Below are 24,447 nucleotides of genomic sequence, written 5' to 3' on the forward strand. Positions count from 1 at the left end.
AACACACAATATCATTTTGTACAAATTCATTTAAAATATTTATTTACAGCTATATATTTTTGTTTTGCAAATAACGGACGAAATAGGCTTAGACTCTAGTAGAGGGCAATGTTTCGTTAACTGACCCAAGGCGAGAATTCGGAATCTAGAACTACGTTCCCTTTAGATTTTCAACCTGGGTCTGCGTTACTTCTTTTGGCTGCAAGTTTCAGGATTTCAGCAAACGCCAGGAACAGATCAAACACAGTTGCATTGTCTCTGCAAATGATATTAATTGTTAATATTTACGTTCGATAAATTAAACATAATAATGTATTTATTTATTAAGTATGCGTTAAAATTATGCATGTTAGAAGGAAAAATGCAGAGATGCAATTTAAATTAAATGGTACAATTTTAAAAGTGGGTTCAGGAATACAGGGACGCTACTTAAATCTTCGAAGGCGGCAGGATATGTTGAGAAAACTGTTAAGAGAATGTATAGAACTATATAAAGAATGGCAAATGTTAGGAAATGATGCTAAACTTTTATAAAACATTGTTTAGATCTCAGCTCGAGTATTGTATCCAATTCCGGGCACCATGCTTGAGGGAGGATGTCAAGGGTGTGGAGGAGATTTACTGGAATGGTCCCAGGGATGAGGGACATCAGTCAACGTGGAGAGACTGGAGAAGTTGCGATTGTTCTCCTCAGAGCAGAAAAGGTTAAGGGAAAGTTTTACAGAGTTATTCAAGAGGACCCATTTAGATGGAACAGGTAGAGACAACTTTTCTACCGGCAGGAGGCTTAGCAACCAGAGGGACTCAGATTGAAGAGAATTGGCAAAAGAACCAGAGATGGAGATGAGGAGAATTTATTTTACAGGGTGAATTGTGATCTGGAAGGTGCTGCCTGAAAGGGCAGTGGAAGCAGATTCAAGAGGACATTCAAAAAGGAATTGGATTAATACTTGAAGGGGAAATGTTTAAAGGATTATGGGGTAAAGAGAAGGGAGAGTGGATACAATCGGATAGCTCTTTCAAAGACCCAGCATAGATACAATGGGCTGAATGGCCTCCATCTGGGCTGCCCAATTCTCTGATTGTAAAAGTGCAACTCTGCATTCCATGTTTCTGATGGGGAGCCACATTCTCTGCGATCATGGGGTAGCTAATCAGAGCTGCTGTTCTTGGCATCCACTCTCTGATTCAGTGTATCCCTGTGATTGCCAAAGCATTCTAACAACATGTTCAACCTGTTTGCAGTTATCATCTATGAAATATGTGCTGTCCAGCCGATCTAGCGGGAACTGTTTGATAGGAATTCCCAATGCCATTATGGTGCTGTAATCTGAAATTGAATCGGTCCTTTACTGGACTAAATGACTGAAAGATTACCTTAAAATATAAATATCTTGTAAATAATAAAACTGTTTTCATCTGAAGGATGGAATGAAATTGCAATAATGGAGAGAAGAAGTTGCAATATTTTCATGCTTTAATGAATTTCAAAACAAACCTTTTGTTCATACACACTAGTATCCAATCTCTTTAAAAATTCTTCATGGTGATAAATATGTAAATCATGAGAATGACAGTCCAAAGTGTAACCCTCTTGCTTTGCGAATGATTATATATCATTCTTTCACAGGACCATTCGCTTCGTTAGAAACTTGCCAAAAAACTATTTTCAAAGCAGTCAGCAATGTTATGTCCATAACTTGTTCATATAATTTGATTCTAGTGCCTATGTGGAGGTCCCAATGTCTAAATACTTGCTGTATATAAGTGGTTATAGTTAAAGAGGCGACAGACCTGGGAAGCATACTTTTGGAAGATGATAGACAATCCCCAAAATCCTGTCAAAACGCCTCCCACAGATCAAAGCAGCCGTATTACTGAGTCTATGTGAAACTGAGTTGGATAGATTTTTGATGGACAAATTGGCACAGAAGGCCAAGAGATAACATGCAAATTTAATTACTTTGAATTTGTGTGAATGCGAATGTGAAAAATGTTTCTGACACCCGCCCAGAGACACCAATTACACATGAAGCACAACACAAAATAAAATATCCTCGGGTTTTTAACCCTTTTCAATCCTTGGACTGGCAGTAGTAATTATAAATCTCTTTGGTGTTATTCCAGTCAGGCTTGTGCAGATCCTTGGGTTATGAGGGACAGACAGAAGAGAGACGTTGAGATCACAAGCAGATCAGTCATCATCTTAATGAACGATGGACGAGGCTCGAAGGGCTGAATGACCTACTCATAAGAGTGCGGGGGCCCACAGGGTTGGTGGACCTGATGCTGGGGGGAGTTGGGAGGAATCAGTCCTGCTCCACCCGGCCACAAGGAATGCTCCCCAAGCCTGTCCTCACCTTGCTGCATCTACCAGTTATACTCACAAAAAACCTGGCCAATTATAGCTAAGATCCTGCAAAGCAGGTTAAACCTGATGCTTAAAGCCTCATTAGCATACCTCCTGCCACACTTCATGGGGTTGGAACTGCCTTTCTGGGACTTCCATTTCAGTGAAATTTAGTGCCCATTCAAACCCAATTCTGCCCTTTTCCCCCATGTGAGAGTTCTCCCACCATCTCAAATTGAGAATAATGTTGTGAAGTCGAAATTGGTTAGGAACAACTAGGTTCTGTAAGTATTAAGGACCCAAATCTGGAATGTGCGGTATAGTTTTTATTCCATTCCATAAGGTGTAGGGGCAGAAATAGGCCACACGGCCCATCCAGTCTGCTCCGCCATTCAATGAGATCATGGCTGATTCCATTTTCATTAACCTCTGAGCTTTTTGAATCTGTTACATGGTTTTGAATGTTCAGCTATTTACCAGCACGAAACAGCGAGACTGCCACAAAAGCAAAACCCTGTAGGTGCTGAAAAACTGCAATAAAAGCTGAAAATTCATGAAATACTCACCAGGCATGGTAGCACCCATGGAGAGGAGAAGAAGAGTTAATATCCCGGCTTGATGACCTTTTATTGGAACTTGGGATTTTTGGGTTTAACCAGGCGAAACTGCCAAAATGATGTTGATAGATAGGAATGAATTCAGCTCAGGTCAGGCAGTAAAATGCTGATCCAGGAATGCAGAGGAAATTGAACACATTCCATTCTGATACTCTTGTTGTGTTTCATGTTTGCAGGTTGAGGGCAATGCTCAGTATTGGGGATGTTTAACCTGGGTGGTTTCTCCATTAAGACTGTTAGTTTTGACAGTTTTCCCAGGATCCCTGGATGGGGAGGGGGATACGGTTCCAAAGAACCATTGCTGGATTCAGAACTCCCTCACTTAAGATTTAGGGTGGGATTCTCCGGTCCCCCAGCCGCCTGTTTCTTGGAGGAACGGCATTGGCGGGATTCTGGATTCCCGCCGCTTGTCAATGGGATTGCCCATTGAAGCCATCCCACGCTGCTGGAAAATCCGTGGGCAGCGGTGTGCTGTCGGCGGAGACAGAGAATCACAACAGCTGGAGAATTCCAGCCTCAGGAAAAATGCAAAGGGAGGGTGCTTCTCTTTTCTCATAACTTGGAAACCATTTAACTTTCACATTCCAGCTTGGGTTGCTCCACCCTGCAAACTTCACACACACACCTATTTTGATCACTCAGTGAATTTCCATCGCTTCTGTGAAAAAAGTATTGACCATTAAACATTTAAATCTTGTGGAACCAAAACGATTTCTCCCTAATTTATCATGAATGTTGAGGTAAACGTCCAGGATCATGTATTATATGGAATCGCACATTGAAAATCTTTGTATTACGTTTATAAAAGTAAAATCAATGCATGTACAGTTAATTTTTGCAACATTTCTGTACTTGCGTTTCTCAGTTGAAAAGTATTATTCAATAAATATATTTGCAACAAAATGTGGACATGATTGTGTCTTAATGTGCATCATCATAGTTGGTTGGCCTTTAGAGATTTTCTTTTCATAAATTTAGAGTACCCATTCATTTTTTCCAATTTAGGGGCAATTTAGCGTGGCCCGCATATCTTTGGGTTGTGGGGGTGAAACCCACGCAGACACGGGGAGAATGTGCAAACTCCACACGGACAGTGACCCAGGGCCGGGATTGAACCTGGGACCTCGGCGCCATGAGGCAGCAGTGCTAACCACTGCACCACTGTGTCGCCTGGCCTTCAGAGATTTGTCTGTTGTGGACAAAGCCTAACACGTTGACCTGACTTCAAGACATCAGAACAAAACGGTTAGAAAAATCAGGAAAGGATTAACACACATTTCTCTAGAAAACAGGAGGTTGAGAGGTGACCTGATAGAGGTCTTGACGAAGGGGTTTGAAAGGGTAGATTCAGAGAAAGTGTTTCCAGTTGCAGGGAGTTCACACCAGTGATCGTCAATATCAGATGGTCACTAATAAATGCAGTGGGGAATTCAGGAGAAACTTGTTTACCCAGAGAGTGGTGGGAATGTGGACCTCGCTCCCCCAGGGAGTGGTTGAGGTGAATAGTTTAGGTTCATTTAAGGGGAAGCTGGGTAAACACATGGGGGAGAAAAGAATAGAAGGTTATAGTGATAGGGTGAGATTAAGAAGGGTAGGAGGAGATTCATGAAACATAAACACTAGCACAGACCAGTTTTTAATTAATTCATTTTTTTTTCTTTATCCCTTCATGTGATGTGGGCGGCGCTGGCTGTGTCAGCATTTATTGCCCGCCCCGAGGGAATTTAAGAGTCAACCACATTGCTGTGGGTCTGGAATCACATATAGGCCAGACCGGGTAAGGACGGCAGATTTCCTCCCATAAAGGACATTAGTGAACCTGATGGGGGTTTTTTTTTACGACAATGGTTTCATGATCATCATTAGACTTTTAACTCCAGATTTTTTATTGAATTCAAGTTACACCACATGCCCTGGTGGGATTTGAACCAGGGTCCCCAGTGCATTACCGAAATCTCTGGATTATTAATGCAGTGACAATACCACTACGCCAACCCCCCCTATTCTTCTATGGGATATCGGATTGGCTGGCTAAGACAGCATTTATTGTCCATCCCTAATTGATGGTGCCTTGATGAACCGCTGCAGTCCATGTGTTGAAGGAACACCCACGGTGTTGCTACGGAGGGAGTTCCAGGGTATTTGACCCTGTGACAGTGAAGGAATGGCGATATAGTTCTTATTTTGGTGTGTTACTTTCATGGAACTTGCAGGTGGTGGTGTTCCCATGCATCTGCTGTCCATGTCCTTCTATGATGTGGAGATGCCGCCGTTGGACTGAGGTGGGCACAGTAAGAGGTCTTACAACATCAGGTTAAAGTCCAACAGGTTTGTTTGGAATCACGAGCTTTCAGAGTGCAGCTCCTTCCTCAGGTGAGTGTGACTCTTGTCCAAACAAACCTGTTGGACTTTAACCTGGTGTAAGACGTCTTACCATGTCCTTCTGGGTGGTAAAGTTTAAGGATCTGGAAGCAGCTGCCAAAGGAGCCTTGGTAAGTTGCTCCAGTGTATCTTGTACATGTTACACACATCTGTTACTGGGCATCAGGGGTGGAGGGTGTGAATGTTTAAGGTGGTGGATGTGGTGCCGATCAAGTGGGGCAGTTCTCATCCAGGCAAGTGGAGAGTATTCCATGACACTCCAAGTTGAGCCGAATGCTGTAAATTTTGCGCATTATGTGTCAGCATTGCAGTTTCTCAGAGTGAACGGTGAGATATGGAGAATTCTGTTGCATAGTATTTAACATAAATATGATGGACGTACTGAAAAATCAGTAAATTTCAATGTGGAAAAGCACAGGCGTAAATAAGTTTTCAAATATGCAAAGGCACCTATCTTTGGGGTCTCGGACTTGTTGGAGGTTCAGGCAGGGGTGAAGGCGGATGCTCTGGCCTTCATCTCGCTAATAGTGCGAAGGGGAGTTCTGCTTGGGTGGATGACTCTGGTCCCGCCCAGTGCTTCGTCTTGGCTAAGTGGCCTTACGGAGTCTTTGCACTTAGAAAAGGTCAAGTGCATCATGAGGGGTTTTGCAGAAAGGTGGCAGCTTGAGATGGCAGCTGTTCATTTCCTATTTCAAGGAGCTGGTCACCGTCAGATGTTAAGGGAGAGAGGATTTGCTTTGGGGTTTGTCTTGATTGTTTTTTTTTGTGGGTGTGAGGGGGCTGGTGGTTGAGTCTAGAATTGTATTTGTTGTGGATCATGGTTTTATGGTGTTCTATCGAAAACGGCTTCTTAATAAAAATATTTTTAAAAAATATGCAAGGGCACAGGGAACGAACAAGAGAAGTGGGACTAATGAAATTCAGGGCAGCACGGTGACGCAGTGGATAGCACTGCTGCCTCACGGCGCCGAGGTCCCAGGTTCGATCCCGGCTCTGGGTCACTGTCCGTGTGGAGTTTGCACATTCTCCCCGTGTTTGCGTGGGTTTCGCCCCCACAACCCAAAGATGTGCCGGCTAGGTGGATGGGCCACGCTAAATTGCCCCTTAATTGGAAAAAAATGAATTGGGTATTCTAAATTTATTTTTAAAAAATAGTTTGTTCTGAGAGCTGGCACAGGCAAAAAGGGCAAAATGGCTTCCTTCAGTCTTGGTTATATTATCACAGTTTTATTAACCGAACCAAGAGAGAGAGCCTGAAAAGGAGGAAATGGCCAGCTAGGTATTTTCTTGTCAATGCTCCATCGCTGTCAATTCACACACACACTCACACATGTTCACAGTATACATACACATACGTGCGTCCACACAGACATATATACGCAGACACACAGGCAAAGATGTGCAGGTTAGATGGATGGGGTTAAGCAGTGTGCTCTTTCCAAAAGTCGGGCAGACTCAATGGGCTGAATGGCCTCCTTCTGCACTGTAAATTCTATGATTCCAAGCATGCACACAAAGTGACAGATGCACACACATTGCATACAGATGCTTACATGCGCACACACGTAAACACACGCACACACACAAGTATACACACGTACACATGCATCTGTATACACACTGATACACACATGCGCACAGAATGACATAATATCTGTGCAAAAAATTAAGATATTTATCTTCGTAAAACAGTTTTAAAATCTGCAGCCCAGACAACAGCCCCCTCGATCCAGAATTGTTTCCAGGAGTCATCCATACACTTCAATTTGAACGAAGGGCAGAATTTTTAGTCAGTTGAAGCACCAAATGATAACAATCTAATGTGAGGAAACACGCTGCCTGTTGGGCACGTTCATAACCAGGCACTGACATCCTTCTCAGAGGTCAGCAACTTTAGTCTAAATTTTAATTGCTTTAGCGGTGTCTCCTCGTTGCTTAAGCACACAGCTAGTGGGAACTGGTTAACAGCAAACAATCAGGGAGAGTTTTATGATGCCCCAGTGAATGTGTGGAATGGTTGCTGCCGCATGTATAATTTACCCACTTCTTTTGCTCGAACTCCATATTTTCTTTTAAATTGTTGTTGACATTCACGGCTAAGTGTTGCTCAGTACGTAAGGGAGGATGTAAATCTCTCAATAAAGCTGAGCCATTTACAACAATGATTTAGTAAAGGAATTTCCCCTTGGCCTTGCACATAAAGCGCAATAAACACCAAAGAGTTGGGGGTCAAACAAACTGAATCCTTAATCGTGTTCTGGGAATTGACCAATTATTTAGATCCCCTGAAGATCACATTCCTCCAGCCCCCTGACGCTAAATTTTGCCGGTGGAATAGATATTCCCTCATATTATTTTCTTCAATCCATCCCTCCAAGCAAAGACGTTTTTTTCAGAAGGACGGGAGTCCATCCAGCAGATCAGGAGAAGGTCATTTGCCTATCAAGTTCATTCTGCCCAATGGACCATAAAGAACTAGCGATCATAATGACCTTTAGTTGAGCTGAATTTCCTGAGGAAGGCGCTTAAGCGGAAGAAAGTACTTTCAAGAACCTAAAAGTGAGAACTTGCTCCAGGTAATATGGTCACTTTCTCAATTATAAGCAATGCTTAATACAGAGCTAAATTTAACCTTCTCGTTAAGTTATCACCCAACCCTCCATTTAAAAAGATTCATTAACGTGGGATTAATTAGTTTTGAAGGAAGCTTTCAACCTCCATTTGAGGGAAGTCTGTAGACATGGCGCTTCTACATACATGTCCTCTGGCCTGACATTTGCAAATGAAATATTTCTCGTTTATTATCCGCCTCTTCCCTCACTCTGCAGCGTAATCCTTTTTCTCCATTCATACTATTTGAGTTTTGAAAAATCTTCCATTAAAATGAATTGAAATCATAGAATAATTCTGATCATTCATCTATTCAGCCTTTCTGCCACATTCACCTTCCTATAACCGGAACATGAACATTGGGAAATGTGCAGGGTTATCCGAAAACAGCACACAGCGTGGTATTAACTAAATAGCTCTTTCAAAGTACAGGCATAATGGGTTGAATGGTCTCCATCTATGCTGATTGATTCTATGACTAAAACTGTAAAGAATTTCCTCTATTCCTTAGCTGTAGGAACATTTTAAACCTGTTATTTACAATTCATTCATGATTTTGCAATATTGAATGCAGAGGGAAGCCTCAATATTTTGAATTTCTTGCACCATCACATCTTCAGATTTATTACTGAGTCAACTTAAGATGCATCCAGGGCGCGAATCTCCCAAAACGGGAGAAATCGTAAGGCTGGCGTCAAACCCGGGCGGGTTTGACGCCAGCGCGCCCCTTCCCGACCGGGAACCGATTCTGGTCCCCGGTCGGTGCTAGCAGCCCGACGCCGCAAGCTCCGGCATCACGGGCTTAACGAATTTCGTTAAACCCGCTTGCCGGAGTTAGCGGCGGCTGACGCGTCATATGACGTCAGCCGTGCATGCGCGGATTGGAAGACTCCAACCCGCGCACGTGCGGATGACGTCATCGCGTATTTGCGCGAAACCCGCGCATGCGCGGGCCGGGATGCCCCTCAGCCACCCCGCGAATGGATAGTGCGGGGCGGCGGAAGGACAAATAGTGCGCGGGCATCGGGCCCGCTGCCCACGATCGGTGCCCACCGATCGCGGGCCCATGGCACCCTTGGCACGGCCGTGGTACTGCCGTGCCAATCGGTGCCATGGTTATAAAAAGCGAGTTGTTCCCGCCGTTTTTACGAACGGCCAGACCGGGTGTGTTTGCCGTTCGTAAAAACATTGTAAAGGGCTGGGACTTCGGCCCATCGAACAGCTGTGAATCGCTGCCGGCCGTAAAAAAACGGCGGCAGCAATTCGTGTCGGGAGTTGGGCGGGGGGGGGAGAATAGCGGGAGGGCGGGGAAAATGTCGGGAAGGCCCTCCCGCTATTCTCCGACCCGTCGTGGGGGTCAGAGAATTTCGCCCCCAGTTTTTAAGAACAGTTTCATATAGATCCTCATGTTGTCTGACCAACAAACACACATGATGGAACACTGTAATCTGCAAGTTCTCCTCCAAGCCACTCACCATCCTGACTTGGAAACGTACCGGCTGTTCCTTCACTGCCGTTGGGTCAATATCCTGGAACAGCACAGTGGGTGTACCCACACTACGTGAACTGCAGTGGTCACCACCACCTTCTCAAGGGCCATTAGGGATAGGCAATAAATGCTGGCCTTGTGAGCAAAAACCAGATTCCGGGAACAAATTTTAAAAACGCAAATCCTTTTGCTTTTCCACGACAGATTTCTATTATTGTCCATTTTCCACATTAAATTCTATTCATCGTCCCTTTAGTCCATTGGCTTAATTGATTTTTTTTCTGGAAAGAACACTAGAAAACTGGTAAAGCAGATGAGCCATATTGTCTTTGGAAAGTAAATGGGGTGAAGGAGCAGAGTATCAATTATCCCAATCACTACAATACTCAGAATCATAAGGTCATCAGCGATAAATCGAATCAGGAACGCAGGAGAAACGTCTTTACCCAGAGAGTGGTGAGAATGTGGGACTCGTTGCCACAGGATGCGGTTGAATAACATCGGAGCATTTCAGGTGAAGCTAAACATCCACATGGGGAAGAAAGGAACAGAAGGATTGATTGATATGGTGAGATGAATTGAGTGGGAGAAGGCTTGTGTGGAATGAAACCTCCAGCAGAGTCCAGTTTATGTACTGCAACACATGTGCAGCCTAATTGATCACATTGCTTAACATCCTCTATAAATAGGGGCTGGTTTAGAACAGTGGGCTAAACAGCTGGCTCAATGCAGAACAAGGCAGCAGCGCGGGTTCAATTCCCATACCAGCATCCCCAAACAGGCGCCGGAATGTGGCGACTAGGGGCTTTTCACAGTAACTTGATTGAAGCCTACTTGTGACAATAAGCTATTATGATTAAATACTACCATGTTATAGTCGATACATTACATTTACTATCACTAATCGACCACATAAACCAACTAACCGCCTGACTTCAGCATTTCAGATGCATGTGTCTTCTCCAGGGCCTCAGGTGCTTTTTGTAACTTATAATAGTTCCTTGGAAGTGAGTGCCACTGGTAAGGCCGATCATTGCCAATCTCCAGCTGTTGTGAGAAGCTGTCAGTCTCCTCTTTAGATTCATTCCAGGTGCTGGGTGGCGTGGTAGCACAGTGGTTAGCACTGTTGCTTCACAGTGCCAGGGTCCCAGGTTCGATTCCCGGCTTGGGTCACTGTCTGTGCGGAGTCTGCACGTTCTCCCCGTGTCTGCGTGGGTTTCCTCCGGGTGCTCCGCTTTCCTCCCACAAGTCCCGAAAGACGTGCTGTTGGGTGAATTGGACATTCTGAATTCTCCCTCTGTGTACCCGAACAGGCGCCGGAATGTGGCGACTAGGGGCTTTTCACGGTAACTTCACTGCAGTGTTAATGTAAGCCTACTTGTGGCAATAAAGATTATTAAAATTAAATGGCTGGGATTGCACAGTACCACTCCACCGGCATTGCACTTTGCAACTCGGTGGAGAGGCCACATATTAAAGATATTCTCTGCACTCCACGCAACTAAATAACTAATTGTGTCATTAAATTAAAAAATCAGAATTATGACTTGTCCATCAGTAGGGAAGTGGTGAACTACCCAATTCCGTTGGTCGTAGAACATGCAGCAGTAGCTTTGATAAAATGGAATTATTTTTAAGAAGCGAAGGTTCACGCATGATGGTCTTCATATTTGCATTGGAAGACAATGCAGTGGTTTGTTATAGAGGTGGATTTCTTTTGAGAATGGGGCATTGTTTTCAAGAACATTGGTCATTGTTTTCAAGAACATTGGTCATTGTTGAGCCCATAAAACAAAGTCCAATTTCTACCCCAATCTATTTTGGAGGAGTTGATTGAGGGATAAATTTTGACCAGGGCACCAAAAAACTCTCCTGTTCTTCTTTGATCAATACTGTGGAATTTTGCATATTCACCTGAACGAGCAGATAGGCTTCAATCAAACTGTGGTACCGCCTTAGTTGATGACACACTCCCTCAGAATGCCAATTTTGGATATAGTTAAATCCTTTCACAGTTCCATGCACACTTTGATCTAGAAGAAATCATTCGTAACCAAGGTGAATCAATATTATAATTAGTCATACTTATCTTCTAGCTAATCATTAATACAAAGTAATTTAAAAATTCAAATGGTCTGTGTTGACACATACCCCAGAGGATATAGTTTTCAAGATAATCTCATCCATGGGTTAAGAGTGAGGAGGAAGGTCTTTCATAACCTCAGGATATACCATTGGCTTCCAGCCAATTAAGTACTTAGGAAATGTGGTTATTGTTGCAGTTTAGGAAATGCAGCAACCAATTTTTGCACAGCAAGATTCCACAAAAAACAAAAGGTAATGATCAAATAATCTGTTTTGGTGATGTTGAAACAAAAGCAGAAAACCTTCACTGCAAATGATTCAGCAACATACGTTTAACAGATTCGCACCTTTTTAATTGTGAGAGGTAGTGGGAGTCTGTAATTCGCTGCCCGAGTTGGAGGCAGCGACACTAAACCCTTTTTAAAAGTACCTGGATCTGCACCTTAAGTGCTGTAAACAACAGAGCTACGGGCCGGGTGAAGGACGGTGGGATTAGAAAGGGCGCCTGGGTGTTCTCGGGCTGGCACGGACAAGATGGGTCGAATGGTCTCCTTCTGTCTCTATAGGTCTTCGTCCTTCCTCTATTACCTGCAGGAGCTGCTCCCCAACTTCTGGCTCCAATTCAGGCTCCATATACTCGTCAATGGGAAAGTGGAGGGGGTGGTGGAGGTGGGTTTGGGAGGCAAGCAGGTTGGAGGAACTCATAATAATAATAATCTTTATTATTGTCACAAGTAGGCTTACATTAACACTGCAATGAAGTTACTGTGAAAAGCCCCTAGTCGCCACACACCGGCTCCTGTTCGGGTACACAGAGGGAGGATTCAGAATGTCCAATTCACCCAACAGCACGTCTTTCGGGACTTGTGGGAGGAAACCGGAGCACCTGGAAAAAACCCATGCAGACAGGGGGAGAAGGTGCAGACTCCATGTAGACAGTGACCCATTAGCGGGTCTATCCTTAATTGGACGTGGCTCACAGGATGGTAAGTGCTTTCCACCTCTCTCACATGGTCTTCACTTGCGTGCTTGGGGACTTGCACCATCTGTGGGCACCGCAAGGGACAGAAGTGAGGGTGAATACAAGGGGCTGGATTCTCCGACGGTGGGATACTCCATTTTGCCGGGGGTTTCCCGACGGCGTGGGGCTGCCCCACAATGGGAAACCCCACTGACCGGCCAGTGTCACGGAGAATCCCGCCGGTGAAACAGAAATGTGGTGCGGCGGGGCGGAGAATCCTACCCAAGGTATATATTTCAGCGTGATGCTGTTTTCATACAGGACAGCAAGGTTTAGATTTCCAGCTTTAAACGTGCAACTTGCACTGGCCTGACATTGGAGGTTAATTAAAGTGAGAATACTGTCTGCTGAACAGTTATTTTGTTGGCAAATTCTGATTGTTTATTTCATAAAATTCCCTTTGTTGGTTAGTTTTAATTGCGCCTCTATTTAGTCTGTCGGAAACTACTGGGTGGGTTGGGAGGGGGGGAGGGGAGGCAAGTGGTAGGGGGCCTCCTTTTTTGGATCCATTAGGAAACTTGCCCAAACACATCTGCTTCCTTGAGGGTGACATCACACACCTGAGTCAAGGTGGGTGGGGGAGGGGGGCGGGGCTGGCAATGACATCACTGGGGCTTGAATGACAACCTGTTAAATGGGAGGAGGTTCTGCAGGTAAACTGCACACCTGAAGGCGAAGGGGAGAAGGTGCACACACACACACACACACACGCCTGGGACTCAGCTGTGGAGCAATATCAGCAAGGCACAGCACCCACAACTATCTCTCACATAATTCATTTAAAAATGATTCAACAGCAAGTGTTTCATCTCTTGTTGGTGGTGCTAACTTCAGGTAAGAGAAAAACATTTCTTCAACTGTTTTTAAGTTTGGAATGGATGAGAATGCTTACTAAAGCGTGACCATGCAACAAAGTAGGCTGCAAGGGATTATTTGCGATAAGAAGGCGGATATTTGAAACTTGTTTCTCTTGACAGAGAATGCGTTGTGCTGTGATTTCACTTTGGAATGAAATGGGGCTGGGCTAGCTGCAGTTATAATCAATGTTTTAAAAAAGATCTGACTTGCTGTAACTTTGAACAGAGGCAATCCTGTGGAACTGTCCCAGGTCTCTGCTGGCTGCATTTTAGGAAACTTTCTGCTTTGCTCCCTCTCTTGTGCGGAGTAACCGCTCTTAATGCAATAATATCTCACTGGGAAATGCTGATTTGCAACAAAGCAGATAAACCCTCTGGTGTTTTAACGCTTTCAACAAACCAAATCTTTTTTTGTGTTCCAGCCGCTGTGTGGTCCCTCGGTGTGGGGACAACTTTGGCAGAAGATGAGGATAAATTGTTGGTTTCCTCCGGAGCCCCAGATTCCAGTTTCCCAACCCTGAGCCCCAATGACAGTCAACAGTCAACCCCAACTCTAACCCTATCCTCAACCCCAACTCTAACCCTATCCTCAACCCCAACTCTAACCCTAACCCTAAACCCAACCAGTGAGGATTATGAAGACTATGATGATTATGAGGATGAATATGAGCTATTGGGGTCCGAAGAATTGGAAGATGGGACGTTACCAGCAAAAGGTTGATAAATTCTTTACCATATTATCTTTAAGACCAGTTGCTCACGTGTTTCAGAGATTCCACCCACACTTTGCCGGATTCTCAGTGTCGATTGATTAAAACGCCCAAACTGTAATGTTTACCAGTAATGAAGAGAGGAAGTGTTGGACTTGATTCCATGCTGAATGCTTCTGTTGTATAATGTATTGATTGGACACCAGAATGTGGCGACTTTCAGCTCTAGAATGTTATATTATTTCTTGGGATGTGGATGTCCCTGGCTCGTCCAGCATTTGTTGCCCATCTCTTAGGGTGGCACAGTGGTTAGCACTGCTGCCTCGCAGCACCAGGGTCCCAGGTTCGATTCCCGGCTTGGGTCACTGTCTGTGCGGAGTCTGCACGTTCTCCCCGTGTCTGCGTGGGTTTCCTCCGGGTGCTCCGGTTTCCTCCCAAAGATGTGCAGGTTAGCCACGTGCATTAGCCACGCTAAATTGCCCCGTAGTATCCAAAGGTTAGGTGGGGTTACAGGGCTAGGGTGGGAGAGTGGGTTTGGGTAGGATGCTCTTTTGGAGAGTCAGTGCAGACTCGATGGGCCGAATGGCCTCCTTCTGCACTGTAAGGAGTCTATGATTCTAATCGTTGTAGTTCACAAGCAGATTTTCTAATTAACCCTGGATTACCTGCCCCACTGACTTCCAGCATGTTTTACCCCCCCCCTTCTCAGACTTTATCAATCCTATAACTGAAGGATGGCCTGGAGATTTCTGCATTAAGGCAGGTGCGACAATGGGATAGCTGCCAAAATGATTTAGTCCTGTGGCCGAAGTTGCATTAACAATAACAGCAGATTTGGCGTGAAGCCGTGGGAATTTAATAATAGTGTTACTAATGCCCCGGGAAATTTAAACTGGGTTTAAAAAAAACCCACCACCTTTTGGGTTTTCTAAACATTACAATGAGCTACTTGAAGATGGGGTTGGCGCTGTAACACGAGATGTAACAAGGGATGTATCATAAGAGGAAAATCTGTACCCCTTCCAGGCACTGTAACTGGATACTGCCTGAAATGACACTGCATTTGTTGGTAATAAAACCGGAAATGTTGGAAGAACTCAACCAGGCAGCAACTGTGAATAGTGAACCAGAATTCAGATCAATGGGCTGCAGCCATTGCCCTCCGATCTCAGGTGGCTGTGTAACTTGAAGCATCCATAGTAATGAGATTGCAGTGAAGTGAAAAGTAAGAAGTTAGTGGGACTTTTAGCAAGTATGCTTAAGGAACTGTGGACATGTGTATACCTGGCAAATATACAGCTTGGGAGTTGGCCAAAGTGTTGGCAGAGCTAAAACTTCAAAAGTATTTGACATACAATCCCTGCAGTGCAGAAGGAGGCCATTCGGCCCATTGAGTCTGCACTGGCCCTTTGAATGAGCACTCTATCCACTTATACCTCCCCACCCCCTCTGTCCACCCTGCCCTATAACCTAACCTGCATATTAAGGGACAATTTAGCATGGCCAATTCATCGAACCTGCACATCTTTGGACTGTGGGAGGAGACCGGAGCACCCGGAGGAAACCCACGCATACACGGGGAGAACGTGCAGACTCCGCACAGACAGTGACCCACAGAGGCCAGAGTTGAACACAGGTCCCTGGCGCTGTGAGGCAGCAGTGCTAACCACTGCGTCACCGTGCCACCCGAATGCAGATGGTGTCAATGTGAAATCAAAACAGAAAATGTTGGAAATGCTCAGCAGATCTGAAAGAGAAAAAGAATGAAAAGTTTCAGGTCAATGACCTTCTGTCGGAACATTTGCTGACCTGAGAAGCTATTTGCTTATTTAATGTTGGGGCATTTGAAAAGGCCTTTCACTTGACAAACCCTCACCCTAAACAGAGCAATGAGAATAAAGTCAGGAATTTTTGCTTCACCTTGAACCTTGAACTCTAGCTTTACCTTTGGATTATTATAGTGATGGTTTGAAAATTGGAAAACTTTCTCAATTTTATTTACAAGGTGCAGGTATTTGATACAAACACCCAAGCCTGACTTCTGTCTTGCCTTGAATCCTACAAGGCGTCTTGTGTTCATTCAATGAACACATTACCCTGGAATTATTTCCTTCATCACAGATTGTAAGTTACACCTGAAATGACTCCCATTTTGACAATTTGTCAAGTTACACCCAAGTATGCTTTAAAAATTACAATTTTCAACTCATTTCACCGTCTTTTCTGTACATCCAACACAGCCAGTTTAAAAATCTGTCATCAAGGGAACAGTGTTTGTGATGTAGGCGACAGTACAGGAGACCATCAATAAAGGGAAAACCACAGGGTGTGGCAGGCTTTTTAATAACATTTCGTTCCCTTAGTGAATACTGAATTATACCGATAAACTTTGGTGAAAAAGCCATTACTTAAGTATTGTTGCATTGCAGCACCAATATATTGTGACAATTCAGGCACCGAAAATATTGGGGTGGATTCCCCACTGCTTGTCACGGGTAGCGGGTATCCAGATTCGGCAGAGAATTGAGCGTCGGCCTAGAAATGGCGTTGATCCCTTTCTGATGTTCCAGATCCCCCCCCCCCCCCCCCCCACCAGCGTTGGCAGTGGGAGACAAATGGCATCACTTGCGTCCATTCGCATCTGACTGACAGGCTGAAAGGCCGAATTTCCAGCCCCTGGCCTCTCAGCTGTGAGTCACGCAGAAGTGATTTGGTGCAAGGGTGGCCCTGATGTGGTGGGTCAAGGAGCTCCCTTATTAACAGAGGTGCCGCCCCAAAATCAATTGGAAGGCCTGCGCCCCCCCCCCCCCCCCCCCCCCCCCACTAACCCTGTGAACCCACCCCAGCCGCCCAGCAGAGACAGCTGGCTGAAAGTTGAAGAACAGTGCAGGAAGTAGGCTGAAACATCACTGAACCTTCACTTACCCTTTCCTAACATCTGCTGCCTCAGACAAACGTGTTTAAAGCAGCAGCTTTTACAAATGTCAGAGGCTTCCTCCAAAGCCCAGTACACTTCAAAGGGCTTGAAATCGATTGACAGCAAATCTTCCGTTTAATTTCACACAGCAATACATTACATTAGCCAGTGATTGACCATTTTATTACTCCAGAGACGGCTGTTCGATGGATTGTTGATCTATTTTTCCCTTCATGGTTGAATGCACCTCCAATACCCTGTTTTAATGCTAACCACAATAGCTATAAAGATTCTTGATATGATTGACAACGGTTTTGCATTGTGGGGGGGGGGGGGGGGGGGGGGGGGGGAAATGGCCACCTAATACCAAGATTACGACAGAATCCTGCCAGCTCTCCCCCTTGCATAAATTTGCATGGAAAAGGAGGGAATTACTCCTGAGCACCCCTCCTAGTGCCAGCTGAGACCAGGAGCGATTCCACTCCAACGGGAGTACTTAGTCTCCAGAACGGAGAATCCAGCCAAGTGCATGTGCGCATCATCATAGGAAAAATGTCTGTATTCTTTAAAAACGTTAGATAAATGAATGCAAGAAATGGTAAACTGGTTGGGGTGCAGGACGCGTTGTGTGTGAAATGCTTTGGAATAACACCTGTCAACTTGTGCTTCCAGTCCAACATGTTGTCAAACCCAACAACGAAGGCAGAAAGAAGAAGGGCTCAAAAAAATCTCGGAGTAAGGGAAAGAGAAGGGGGACTGAAAGAAAGAAGCAGAAAGATCCATGCAAGACTGATTACAAAGACTACTGTATTCATGGAAAATGTAAATTCCTGAAGGACCTTAATCAACCATCATGTGTGTAAGTCAATCCGTGTGCCGTAGGACCTTGTGAATAATTGGCCACTGCTTTTTAATACCCATCACTCCACCATTGTTGGCCATACTTTTCATAAGAGCATAAGAAATAGGAGCAGGAACAGGCCATTCGGCCCCTCGAACGGCCAGCCAATAAGATCATGGCTGATCTGCTGGTGGCCTTGGCTCGGCTTCCTTACCTGTTCCTCCATATCCGGTGACCCCCTTTGTCGATCAGAAATCCGTGTCACTCAACACTGAATATATTCAACGACACAAATTCCACAGCTCTCTGGGAAAACAATTCCAGGCATCGGCGGCCTTCTGAGAGAAGAAATTCATCCTCACCTCCACCTTAAATGGGAAACCCTTATTTTTGAACTGTGCCCTAGATAGTTCTAGATAGCCCCCATGAGGGGACACATCTGTAAATTCTATGATGATTCTATGATTACCATCCAATGTCAAAGTTGGCCCCAGGTGAAAATTATGCAAACTTTTGAAATCTGAGAGGATGTGTTCAAGCTGCAATGTGGTCAAAGTGCTGGTACATAACCTGAGATGGAGTTTTGATATGTTACATAGAACTGAAACAGGCCATTCAGCCCAGCTGATCCATGCTGGTGCTCATTGTTCGTACAAACCTCCTCTCACCCTACCCCTCCATCCTCTATTCCCCTTCTCCTTCTTGTGCTTGTTTTGTCCAACTTCCTCTTAAATGCATCTCTACTATTCACCTCAACCATCCCCTGGGATAGCGCGTTCTACATTCTCACCACTCTTCGGATAAAGAAGTTTGTCCTGAATTCCCGATTGGAATTCCTGAGTCCCATATTTATGGCCCTTAGTTCTGATCCCCCCCACAGATGGAAACATCTTCTTTACACCTACCCTATCAAACCTCTTCATAGTCTTAAAGGCTGTTATTAAGTAATGAGAAGAGTCGCAGTCTGTTCAACCTTCCCTTTTAGCACGTTCTCCAATGCCTCCTTGTCTGTGTTTTTTAACATGATATAAAGGGCAGAACTCCACACTGGCTCCAGACAGCGCTGCAATAGAGTTGTAAATGTGGTCCATATGTAAATACTCTAATGCATGACCCTGAGTATTTGATTATATATTTTCAGTCTCGCGATTTTAAATCTCTGTTCACATTTATACTTTTTAGATGCCTTCCTGGTTATCAGAATGAGCGCTGCGGGATCCAGACATTGCACGTGGTAACAGAGAAAAGGATCAATAGCCTCTCAATTGTCTTAGTGGTAGCGGCGATAATGTTGCTCATCTTCATAATAACAACCGTGGTTGTTGTGATATTGCGGTAAGTATTGAGGGCATTTTTCTTCTTCTCCAGTAACTAGCTCATTTCTGTGTTGGTCTCGATACTTCCCCTCGCTTAGAAAGGTTATTTATATGTTCACGACGACCCCACTATATTCCGTAGACATGGTAGCAATACGATCAGCAAGAATGTTCCTTTGTGTAATGTCCCATTTGTCCCATTGGTGCTAGCTCCACCCTGAGCTGTATCGATTCTTAAAGCAGTATCAATGCTTATTGTACAGACTGTAACCCCCACAGGAATTGATTACAGGAGTTTAAAGGCACAAAAAGTAATTGACCATAAATGAGGTGCCATTTATTCAGAGCAGCTTAACTTGTGAATGAACACAAACATTTCTTAATAATAAACAGAGCAATTGAGATGCCAACTTTGAAATTGACTTTAATGCAGTTGGCTAATGGTTACCATCACTTTTCACCTGATTATAACTGAGTGCCAATTTTAAATATGGATGGGTTACATGTAGCTTAAATATTTTTGGGTTAAGCTAAGCCTGTAGCTGAGTTTATTTATTTGACAGCCGACGCCTGTCTATGCTTGGAACTTGCTCAATCCAACATTTCTGGGGTTGTGTTCGGGCAGCGCAGTAGCACAGTGGATAGCACTGTTGCTTCACAGCGGCAGGGTCCCGGGTTCGATTCCCGGCTTGGGTCATTGTCTGTGAGGAGTCTGCATGTTCTCCCCGTGACTGCGTGCGCTTCCTCCGGGTGCTCCGGTTTCCTCCCACAGTCCACAGATGAAGAATGAATGAATGAAGATGGTTATTGTCACAAGTAGGCTTCAAATGAAGTTACTATGAAAAGCCCCTAGTCGCCACATTCAGGCGCCTGTTCGGGGAGGCTGGTACGGGAATTGAACCGTGCTGCTGGCCTGCCTTGGTCTGCTTTCAAAGCCAGTTATTTAGCCCAGTGTGCTAAACCAGCCCCTTGCACAGATGTGTGGATTCGGTTGATTGGTCACGTTAAATTGCCCCGTCATATCCAAAAGCTAGGTGGCATTACGGAGATAGGGTGGATTTAGGTTGGATACTCATTCAGAGGCCTGTGTAGATTCGATGGGCCGAATGGCCTCCGTCTGCCCTGTAAATTCTAATTTAAAACAAAAATAAATATCTCAACTCTGCTTCACTAAATTGCAATTAAACCTTCCCAGCTACAACTTGAGAACAATTTGGAGGCAAGCATATTCAGAAGTATCTGCACAGAAACTGACCTTAACTGCTTAACTGCTCCTTGTAATTGTTTCTACTCCAACCAAACCTCCTTTCAACTTTTTCATTTCACCCCCATTGAAGTACCTGTCTATTCCCTTCCTCCTTATTTGTTAATTAACATTAAATTGTTTTACTTTTCTCACCACGTTTCTAATAACACCTCTTTATCCAGAATTAGGAGAAAAATGCGCGTCGAACATGACATTTTGAATGAAGAGAAACAGAAGCTGAGAACAGAGAATGGAAATGCTGTTTAAAAATGTAAGTTAAACTAATTCCGTGCGTTTTCAAAAGAAGAGTAATCCGGCCCTGTGAGATTTTCAACATGGGTTCGAAACTGAAGTGCACCTGTGTTCCGTTAATCATTTTCAATGGATTTGTCAAATGTACAGAGAGAGGGACTTGCGTGGGCCTCGATTTCTCAAATCAAAGAATACATTTATGTTCTTGAGGTTAAACCTACTTCACATGTAGTCAGTCCCAAGTTGCTGGACTCCAGAATATCCCCATCAGAATAATGTCTATTCTATTGGAGAAATTATTGTGTTCATGATCTCGTGCTTTTATATATTTCAAACATTTCCCCTAGATCTTAGCTCCTTGCTTTGCTATGCTATTTTGAATGGAAAGTTTGACATTTTAATGTACAGATGACTTATTGATCATGAAGACACCAAAAAATTGACGAAGCAGCCAATATTGGTCAAGAAATACATCAAAGTCATTCCTGTTACAGCAGCTACTCACTAAATTTGGCTGTGGTGGTGTTCACACAAGTATCCCACTCTGAATGTGCACTACTCACCATATTGGTGAGGACTGAAGTATAGACGTCTAGGAGCTGTGCCTGATCAAGGTGTTCCTTTTGGATGTGCAAATGGTGTCCAAAGCCTTCTCTGAAATTGGGCTGTCCTGAACTCAGCTGATGCCCCTGGCCTGTCACGATTGAGCACATCAGAGCTCTGCGGCCGAGCTAGGTTTATAGCGATTGTGGGAAGATGCTGTCAACAAACTAATTCTTTTAAAAAATAAATTGCCTGAATATGGAACTAGAAAGATCAGGGCTGTTTCTTCCAGGTTTCATAGAATTTACAGTGCAGAAGGAGGCCATTCGGCCCATCGAGTCTGCACCGGCTCTTGGAAAGAGCATCCTACCCAAGCCCACACTTCCACCCCATCCCCATATACAGTAGCCCCACCCACACTAAGGGCAATTTTGGACACTAAGGGCAATTTAGCATGGCCAATCCACCTAACCTGCACATCTTTGGACTGTGGGAGGAAACCGGAGCACCCGGAGGAAACCCACGCAGACACGGGGAGAACGTGCAGACTCTGCACAGACAGTGACCCAAGCCGGGAATCGAACCTGGGACCCTGGAGCTGTGAAGCAATTGTGCTATTCACGATGCTACCATGCTGCCCTAACTTGTCCTTTGGACTGTTGCAGGCCCTTGCTTGTCACCCCGCCCCGTGCTTCAGGATCTTCCTGAGGGCCGTTCTCAGCTAGACAAATAAGTAGAATTAAAATCTGTTTCACCCGCAAGGTTCCCGGAGATAAGAAGCAGGTGTCAGTCCTATCAAAATGGATTCCAGAGGTCCAGTATCTTGTGGCCCTGTCACTGTGATCATTTCTTACCCCCAGTTTGAGATGACAGGCAGAGATGCCCCAATCTCACTGCCCCCTCCCACTTCACCATCCCCTTTTCCAGAAACTGGGCAATTTCATCTTCCGGTAACTGGAGATGCCAATCCTCTTGCCTGGTGTCTCCAGAATTGGAAAGACACCGTTATGAGCAAAAAACACTCGAGAAAAATTACTGGGCAAAGAAGATCGAGAGGTCTAGGTTAGTTTTCTGGGAATGGGGATTCAAATCCGACAACTGCAGATGGTGGGATCTAAAATCCATTCTAAAATCTGGAATTGAAAGCTAATTTCAGAAATGGTGATCCGGAAACTATCAGCAATTATCCTAAAATCCCATCTGGTTCGCAAATGTCCTTTCGGGAAGGAAATCTGCCGTCCTTACCCGGTCTGGCCTATATATGACTCTAGACCCACAGCAATGTGGTTGACTCTTGACCTCCCTCTGAAATGGCTCAGCAAACCATTCGGTTCAAAGGAAATTAGGGATGGGCAATAAATGCTGACCTTGCCAGTGATGCAGATATCCCATGAAAAAATAGAGTACAAAAACATTTGTGTTTTAGTGATAAAAATATTAGCTATGGAGGGATGGGAAATGTGCTTTTGAGAGCCAACAATCGTGCAATTGGTTAACAAAGAGTCGTTTTGCTTTTTCATTGGCTTTGGAGAAGCTGAGGCTTTGTGAGGAAAGGCCAATGGTTGTAGTGTAGTGTGAGGCAGGGGAAATTTGAGGCAGAGGGTCATGTGGTTAAACCTCTGGGTTACCTGAATGGAGTGCTTTGTCTGCCCATTCAGGAAAAAACGGCATGGGTGGGATTCTCTCAGCCCGGGGCCAGGCTGGAGAATCCCCGCGGCCGCCGCGAGTCACGCCACACCGCCCCAACGCCGGCACGCGAGTCTCAGCAGAGCGGAGAATCAGCACCATTGCCGCCTGAGTGGTTAGCGCGCTGCCGGTCGGGGGAGGCTCCATGCGGCCAGCCTCCCGATTCTAGTCCCGGGATGGGCCGAGCGGCGGTCGTAAAGAAGCCGAGTCCCGCCGGCGCCGTCCACACCGGGTCTCAGCCGGTGGGATCTCGGTGTGGAAGGGTTGGGGCTGGCCTGTGTGTGTGTGTGTGGGGGGGGGGGGGGGGGGGGGGGGGGGCCCGACCCCGGGGGAGGCCTGGCCTGCGATCGGGGGCCACCGATCGGCGGGCCGGCATCTCTGGCTGGGGGCCTCCTTTCTTCCGCACCGGCCCCTGTAGCCCTGCGCCATGTTGTGTCAGGGCCGGCGCGTTGAAGGGAGCCACTGCGCATGCGCGGATCCCGCGGCGCCCAGTTGGCACCAGGATCAGCAGCTGGAGCAGCGTGAACCGTTCCAGTGCCGTGCTGGCCCCCTGTAGGGACCAGAATTGCTGCTCCTGAGGCCGTGTTGACGCTGTCGAGAAACGCGACGTCGTCAAACCTTAGCCTCAGGATCGGCGAATCCTGCCCCACGTTTCATCAATCCGGAAAGCACGCCACCCCGACAATGAAATTACCCTGCAACAGGAAATTATTACGGTGATTTTGAATCCAACTTAACTGGGGAAATTATATCAATTGGGGACGTAAAATTTTCACATTGATACTCACAATTGGCAGTAAACAAAACCAGGAAGCTGCGAACAATGGCGTTTCTCATGTTCCTGCTCCACTAGCCCTCAATGTGGCTTCATTTTGTCCAACTTGAAACACATAACTGAAGATAAAAAAGACCAGATGTAATTTATTTTCAGAAGGATGCTTCGCAGCATTTGCTGTATTGACACTAATGGCTGATAAACTTGTATTTTCAGGAAGGACTGAATCAGTCATTTAGAACATGGATAAGACGTCCAAATATATCGATCGCCTGGCTGTCCACCTCTATCTCCCTCTTCGGTTGCAAAGCTGTTCTCGATTTATGCAGTTATTTGAAACAATACTACACAAAGCAAAATTTGATGGTGTGACTAATGTGTAACGTAAATGAAACAATAAGAATTTGAATTTGTTTATATCATATCACGTAAAATATTCTGTCTGCTGGCACTTGGCAGGCGGCATTGCCTGCCCAATATTAGCACTGAGCCAAAGGCTAAAATCTTTGGAAATTGGAAAAGAAGTAGATTTTACATGGTGTCTAAGATATGAATTTCCCCCCCCCCCCCAACCCCTCACTCCGGATGTGATTTTACAATGGGGCGGGCAGGATCTCAAACGGGAAGCCTACACTTGCCCCAATTAAGCCCTGTACTTGGACCTAAGCCATGGCACTGCAGTACCTCTTCAGGCCACTGCAGCGCTGTGTGTGAATGGGTGGGAATGGCTCTCCAAGCTGGGACTTCCTT

At 45.2% G+C, this 24,447-nt stretch overlaps 1 protein-coding gene across 1 annotated transcript; it reads left to right on the forward strand.

Annotated features, from left to right (window-relative positions):
- The first annotated feature begins 13,221 nt into the window (after positions 1–13,221).
- LOC119963547 (proheparin-binding EGF-like growth factor) lies at positions 13,222–24,210 on the forward strand. Its single transcript, XM_038792844.1, has 6 exons — positions 13,222–13,388; positions 13,834–14,127; positions 17,711–17,897; positions 19,062–19,214; positions 20,624–20,712; positions 23,914–24,210. The coding sequence occupies exons 1-5, from the start codon at positions 13,340–13,342 to the stop codon at positions 20,706–20,708; spliced, it is 768 nt and encodes a 255-aa protein (XP_038648772.1). The 5' UTR covers positions 13,222–13,339; the 3' UTR covers positions 20,709–20,712; positions 23,914–24,210.
- The last annotated feature ends 237 nt before the right edge of the window (positions 24,211–24,447 follow it).

The sequence above is a fragment of the Scyliorhinus canicula genome, chromosome 3, assembly GCF_902713615.1.
Source record: "Scyliorhinus canicula chromosome 3, sScyCan1.1, whole genome shotgun sequence".
NCBI classification, from domain to species: Eukaryota; Metazoa; Chordata; class Chondrichthyes; order Carcharhiniformes; family Scyliorhinidae; genus Scyliorhinus; species Scyliorhinus canicula.

Coding starts and splice junctions, on each gene's coding strand:
- LOC119963547 (XM_038792844.1), top strand. CDS start 13,340: ATGATTCAACAGCAAGTGTTTCATCTCTTGTTGGTGGTGCTAACTTCA. Junction 17,898..19,061: donor CTTAATCAACCATCATGTGT/GTAAGTCAATCC, acceptor TATACTTTTTAG/ATGCCTTCCTGGTTATCAGA. Junction 19,215..20,623: donor GTGGTTGTTGTGATATTGCG/GTAAGTATTGAG, acceptor CTCTTTATCCAG/AATTAGGAGAAAAATGCGCG.